Below are 7170 nucleotides of genomic sequence, written 5' to 3'. Positions count from 1 at the left end.
TAGGGAAAGTTAGAAGGGAGTGTCTTCAGAGAGCAATTCATTCCATGTATCTCAAACACCTATCTTGGGATAGAATGGATTGCTCTCATGGTGTATTTTCTCTCTGGATTGATTCATGAAGGGAATTTGATCGCTGGTGTAGATGAGACTAATGTGGAGTGATGAATCCCACTGTACATGATTGAGGAGTAATGAGAGTGCTGCAGTGGAACCTCAGTTGAATGCTTTCAGTGTTTGCACTGAAATTTCAGTCTTAAACAAAATTTTTGTCTCAAAACACATTTAAACTGGACGTTTAACTCTGTCTCACTCCATTCACTTAGGACAAAAAAGTGTATTACATGTGCTTAATCAATCCAGACAGAGCCAATCTATGGACAGCTACAAAGTTATTTGCTCAATTGGGTGTAAACTGAATGCTTTTATGATTGGAAATAGGAAAGATCAAAATGTTAGACTTTGTGAGCAAAACTGTTACTCAGTTCAGAGTCTTAAGCTTTAGATGCTAGTTACTGGAATATTCTGTTCAAAAAAGAAAATTAGTATTACAGCTTGTCAGTAATTTCTCTCATTTACTTTTTCCCTTCCTTTAACTTCTAAGGGACTTGAAGTATTTTGCACAGAAAATGATTTGTGTTCTGACATCTACTTGAAATTCTACAACTATCAAGATCGAGATGAGCTCTATTTCCTTATTGCAACATATATAGGTTTGCAGTATTTATTTATTAATGTAGTTTGTAGTACCTTGTGTTGGGAAATCTGTTTTGCTCTGTTATGTGGGAAGAATGAGAAGAATAAACAGATGTATTAACCCTAATAGTTTTATATAAAAAGAAGCAAAGTTCGGAATAAATGCTGTGAAGTTGCATATATTCTGTTTGTGATCGAAGAGCTGAGTATGAAAAGTAAGCCAGCACTATTAAAGTGGAACTAATTCTTTTGATTCACAACTTGATATGCACTGTCATTTAACACCTCCCCTCCCCTCCACTCCACCACCACCAGCCTCCCTACCGCCCTCACCCCCCAAAAAAAACACCACAAAACACTTTATCTTCAAAGCCAAGGGGTAAATAACATCCACTCAGCTAAATTGCATTTTGCTGGAGAAATGTGAACTGCCTTTTGGATGGATACCCCTGGCGCCTGCTTAAGTCCAAGTAAAAATCCTGTTAAGAAAGTTCCTGTAATGGCTGGATTCCCAGTGATTAATATCTGACCTTTCCTCAGTCTTAGCAGTGGTTGATGAAAATTACCATTCTGAAACAGTTAATTTTTCATTTTTATTAACTCTTGTATGCATTAATTCCAAGAAAGTGATACATATCTTTTGCAGATCATGAACTGAAACTAACAGGTGTGCATGGTTCCTAGAAAAACAATGAGAAAAAGCTAATCTTTTTTTCTGTAATCCTGCTACAACTGAAACATTGCAGCTCATGTTTACTGCCAGTGTTGAAAGTGTTTAAATTCTGTACTATTTTGTTACTGTACTAGAGCTCTAGTTGTGTTTTAATGATTTTATGTAAATGGCCATTGACATTTTCCCCACTTCACAAAGCAAAGTGGAAAGACCACAAAGGAATGATTGCTTCCTCTGAGAATCATTTTAACTTTTAAGATTTTCCTTTTGAAAAGGAAATAGATTTTGACATGATTCTTTTTCCTGTTATTGAATTAACTGCATGCTGTTGCCCTGCTTTGGACTTCATTTTCTGGGTAACATTCAGACATGAAATTTAAGCTGCAGGTGAAGATGGTGGTGATGATGTTGTTGTAGCTTAGATATGTTTGAACAGATCTTAAAAAATGTATAAAGTAATAATGGTATAATTTGGGGGTGGAACTCCAAATCTCAAAACTCTTAATGTTTTCTTTTGTTTTAGAAAATCACATTACAGAGCATACAGCTGAAAGTTATATGTTGCAATGGCAACGAGGACATATATCAAATTACCAATATCTTCTTCATCTCAACAATCTGGCTGATAGAAGCTGCAATGATCTCTCTCAGTATCCTGTATTTCCCTGGATCATAGCAGACTACTCTAGTTCAGTATTAGGTATGTGTATACAAAGAGACATGTTAGTGTATCGTGTACAGCCTGAAATGTTTTGGGGGGGAGGGGGTTTACACTACATAAAGTGCATGTTACATTAGAATGAACTTGGCATTAATGATCTTGGATCACATCATCTTGGATATTGTGCAGTAAATTGGCTTTCTGTGGAGCAAGTTGGATGAATTGCAATGTATAGAATCTAGGCGTTCTTTTATGATTCTTAGCATTGTAAGTTGAAAGGAAGAGGCTAACAAGGCTTGTGCGTTGATTAGGCTCCTTGATTAAGGGTCTTAGTGCAATTTGTGTTGGAAGTTCATCCTTTTGAGGACTGTGTCCCTATACACGGAGTAGAGTAGGGGAATCTCATGCTATTTATTCAGCAACTACTCAAACACTTCAATCTCATTATTTGGTGGGACTTAACTGTAGCCTGGGAGAATAGTTAACAAGTAGATAGAAGACAGTGCCAGCTCTTTTTGTGCCTCATGTAGCGGGACCTGTATTGACTAGGTGATGTTAGTTGCAATAGCTGTCATGTACATGTAGCTAGCTACTTGTTCTTAAGCAAGAGGGATGAAATAACATCTACCTGGAAGAAGAAATAAATAGCCATTTGCAATAAGATGGTTCTTCCGCAATTACGAAGCAGAGAAAATTACTGAAGGGGGTTTGTACTGGTTTTTGGTTTGGGTTTTTTCTGTTGGGTTTTTTTTTTCCCCTTTTGTTTTAAATATTGATTATATTCCTGTCCAGTAGAATGCATAGTGTCTGTTTTTTTTAGATCTGACAAAACCTGAAACATTCCGTGACCTCAGTAAGCCAGTTGGTGCCCTGAATAAGGAAAGGCTGGATAGGCTATTGGTATGTATATCTTGGCTTTTATGTGCTGCACTTTTTCTGCCTTATACATGTTGGTAATAAAAGGAGCTGTGTCAAGCATGCTTTGGGAATTATGTAGATATCTAAAACTAACTATAAACCTTACCTGAGAAAACTTACTTATAAGCATACCACATTTATTTTCAGCTTGGTTTTATCAGTGCTGGTTTTGTCAGTATTAATTTTAAATTATTTGAATTTGTTTTCTCTTACTACTATTTCATACACATATGCTTTCAAATGTTTTACCTCACTTTTAAAATAAAATCTCCAAATCCATTTAGTTATTGTATTTGCATTTGTATGTCAGACACTGACATGCTACAAACATATAGAATCATAGAACAATTAGGGTTGGAAAGGACATTAAGATCATCTAGTTCCAACCCCTCTGCCTTGCTCCAACAGCTCCATGTCCTTTTTATGTTGAGGACACCAGAACTGAACACAATACTCCAAGTGAGGTCTCACGAGAGCAGAGTAGAGGGAGCAGGATCACCTCCTTTGACCTGCTGGTCATGCTTCTTTTGATGCAGCCCAGCACATGGCTGGCTTTCTAGGCTGTGAGCACCCACTGAAGCTGGCTTATGTTCAGTTTCTCATTGACCAGCACCCCCAAAGAAAAATAAAACCTCAAGACCAACAGATTTAAATGCGTAATGTAACATATGTGTTTGAATTAAACAAGAGAAAGTAACAAATCTTAATTACTTCCATTTAAGAAAAATTCTGAATTTGAGGGAGAGTAGTTCAAATGGAGGAAATCTGGATCCATGGAGATCAGAGTACCAACCTGAACTTTCCACATGCAGATAACGGTGCATGTCTTTTTCCACTTCTCAAAGTAGACAGGCTTTCTTCTCATAAATAGGTAAACAGATAGTAACAGACTTAGAAGGATATCAGTTTCTTGGCTTTTCATTCTTTGTATAAAATTGTCTCTTATGGCAAGTTAATTATTCCAAAATAATTTACAGAATGTAAGTTAATTATTTAGTAATTTATATTTAGTAATTATTCCACAATCGTTTAAAGAACATAAATATATTTGATGTTATGGAACCTTTATTAGTTCTTAGTGAAGCAGTAGAAAAAAAATACTGCCAGACTAACTGCATTACACTGACAAAAAAAGATTAAATGTTTCAAAATCATAGGGCTTGCTAAGGTTGTAGAAGGTAAGAACATGATCAATATTATGTTTTCAGTAATAGTAAATAACATTTTCTTTCTAAGGTATGACTGTTTCCTCAAGCTGTTAGCTGCCTCATGCTTACTGCAATAAAAGTAATTTATTTACATTACAATAGGTTTTAGGGATGACACATAGGAGCTTCAGGCAGGAGGGAATCTTCCAGGTTGAATTAGGTCAGTACGTTCTCCTGTAGTCTCATTCCACTTCATGTGAAAGATAAAAAGAAAGCACTTGTGTGCACTCCTTTGAAGTTGAATCACTGCAGTTACATATGAGAGATAAAAAAAGATGAAAACCTGGTAATTTGGGATTCAAAGTTGTAAAAACTTTTTCGTCTTATAGACTTACTGATTTGATTAAAGCTTCATGTTTATTAGAACAGTTTGTTTAATTGTTTGAAGAAAAATGAGGGTGGTCCTAACCTGTGTCTTCAAAAAAAAAAAAAAAAAAAAGTGTGTTTATATTCAATATTGAAGGAAAGCAGAAGTGCTGATTTTGAACAGACCTCTTTTTCTTCGTATGTTGCAGACACGTTACCAGGAAATGCCAGAGCCTAAGTTCATGTATGGGAGCCATTATTCATCCCCAGGATATGTTTTGTTTTATCTCGTTAGAGTTGGTAAGCCAGTTTTTACATTCTCTCTGAGCAGTTACCTCCAAAGTGGACAAGGTTTGGAGCAAGCTGATGGCTGCTTCTTTCTCCTTAGCTCCAGAATATATGCTCTGTCTGCAGAATGGAAAATTTGATCATGCTGACAGAACATTCAACAGGTTTGTTTACATTTTGTCTATAAGGAGCTTGGATTTGTTTTTAAATATGCATTGAGGGAGTGCAAAGCTTTAAAAAATGTGGGTTTTTTTAATAAATGTGTGATTGTTGTGTGTTATATAGTCTTGCAGAGACCTGGAAAAATTGTTTGGATGGTGCAACAGACTTCAAAGAGGTAATTGGCTGGAAAATTGTTCTAGTCCTTGATTACCTGTGCTAAGCTTTCTGTTCTTAGTGGTCTCCTGTTAATTTGAGAGTCTTGGGTTGGGGGTGAGGTATGTTTGGTTGGGTTGTTTTGTTGTTTTTGGGTTTTAGGGGTGTGGGGGGTATGGCAGTTGACTGAATTTTCTGAATCCTTTAACATTTTTAACTTCTTCCTTCTCTTTAATTCTATGATTTCTTGTCTGTGTCTGCTTTCTGGCTCTTAAATTAACAGAATTGTCATTGTGAATGTTACTGGAATAAATGGGAATTACCAGATTGAATTAAGGCTGAAAAGATGCAATTCTATGTATTGTCTCCAGGAATCCTGTAAGGATTTGGCTGTATTACAACAGCACATCTGGAAAGGTTAACCTATAGAAGTTTTATCACAGGTTTTTGAGACTTACAGAAACTATAGCTTGTATAATATGTTGTGAATGATTAACTGTCAGATAGTGGGTGACATTAAATAATGTTTCTTAGACAAAGGAGTTTAATATAGTGATTCTTCAAAAAAAAAGTTTATAGTTAATGGTTAGCTATTGTGGTCTTAAAATAGTTGACTTAACGTCTGAAACTTTTGTCATTCTAGTTTTATTCTATGTTTTTGTCTTGACTCTCAACTGATGGCTATGCAATAAGAGTTCTGAAGATACTCTTAGATATTATGGATTCATGTCACACATTACATGTTAAAAATATTTATGCCACTCTGAATTTAGCTCAGCAAATTGCCTTGTAGGTAGTCAAGAAGCCTAAAAGTAGTTGGAAGGATAATGGGAGGAAGCTTCCAGTGCTGCTTTACTGGCAGAGGAGAAAGCCTGGAAAAATTGCTACCCAACTTTAGGGCTTGACATATAAACCTTGGTAACTTTCAGTTTTTACTGACTGTATTCTACTAAAGTGATGAAAGCCCAGCTAATCTTAAAACTTCCTTTTTTTTTCTTTTCCTTTTTCAGTTGATTCCAGAATTTTATGAAAATGATTCTAGTTTTCTAGTAAACAGTTTGAAGCTGGACTTGGGTAAAAGGCAGGGTGGAAAGATGGTTGACGATGTAGAGCTTCCCCCTTGGGCATCAGGTAATAATTCATAATACAAGAAGTTTGAATATTAATTCAAGATTATCTGGATTCCTGGGATATCAGTTCTTCTCTCAAAAATGCCTGTTTGATTTTCTTCTGAAGGAGTTTTTGCTCCAAAACATTGACATAATAGTTGTGTTTGATTTTTAAAGCGCATTTGGTGTTTGGTGTGGGGTGTTAGGGTTTTTTTTGGTTGCTTGCTTTCTCAAGAAGGTAGAGGAGCAGAGATGGATACCAATACTGAATGGTGTATCTTCTCCTTTAATTAGCCTTTCTCTTTCTCTTACTAGGTCCTGATGACTTTCTTAAGAAGAGTCAAGAGGCTTTAGAAAGTCAGTATGTATCAGAACATCTTCATGAATGGATTGATTTAATATTTGGCTATAAGCAGAAAGGAAGTGAAGCAGTTGCAGCTCACAATGGTAAATACACACTTTATAGAAATAGCCAAAAAAACCCCAAAACCGCTTTAATTAGGTAGGAATGGTGAATAACAGCATTTCTGTAATAATGTCTGATTTGTTATGAGCGTTCATAATTATGCTTTGAATACTTAATCCTTAAAGGAAATTACTGAATCATAGAATGGTTAGGGTGGGAAAGGACCTTAAGATCATGCAGACACCTCACCCTAGACCATGTTGCCCAAGGCTCTGTCCAGTCCAGCCTGATCGCTGCCAGGGATGAAGCAGTTCTTCATTACTGGAAATAATGTCTTACCTAGTAGAATCTATTGCTTTTACAGAGACTTGCCTTTTTGAAGAGGTACTTAAGATGGTAGCTAAGAAGGTTCTGTAGCGTTACTGTTATTTGCTCACACTGCATGGTATGGCAGTGTAGTATGGAATTGGTATTTTCCAATTATAAATGTGAGTCTGTAGGGTCTCCACATGAAGATGTATTTAACTTTCCTATACTGTAATTGCAGTGTGAGAATTTCAGTGCAATTTTTCTCCCTCCTCCTGAGAGAATTG

At 36.1% G+C, this 7170-nt stretch overlaps 1 protein-coding gene across 1 annotated transcript in view; it reads left to right on the top strand.

The window, feature by feature from the left end:
- NSMAF (neutral sphingomyelinase (N-SMase) activation associated factor) overlaps window positions 1-7170 on the top strand; it is a gene marked incomplete at its 5' end in the record, with an annotated part of 22290 nt that overhangs the window by 2601 nt on the left and 12519 nt on the right. Inside the window, 8 exons of the mRNA XM_010020682.1 lie at window positions 602-710; window positions 1890-2066; window positions 2848-2927; window positions 4669-4759; window positions 4848-4911; window positions 5033-5084; window positions 6073-6193; window positions 6487-6618. Of these exons, the coding sequence (XP_010018984.1) occupies window positions 602-710; window positions 1890-2066; window positions 2848-2927; window positions 4669-4759; window positions 4848-4911; window positions 5033-5084; window positions 6073-6193; window positions 6487-6618 (826 nt within the window). The remainder of the gene's footprint in view (window positions 1-601; window positions 711-1889; window positions 2067-2847; window positions 2928-4668; window positions 4760-4847; window positions 4912-5032; window positions 5085-6072; window positions 6194-6486; window positions 6619-7170) is intronic.

Source organism: Nestor notabilis, unplaced genomic scaffold, assembly GCF_000696875.1.
Source record: "Nestor notabilis isolate BGI_N333 unplaced genomic scaffold, ASM69687v1 scaffold28978, whole genome shotgun sequence".
NCBI lineage: Eukaryota > Metazoa > Chordata > Aves > Psittaciformes > Psittacidae > Nestor > Nestor notabilis.
Note: the sequence above shows the minus strand (reverse complement) of the source record. Positions and strands in the feature narration are given on the sequence as shown.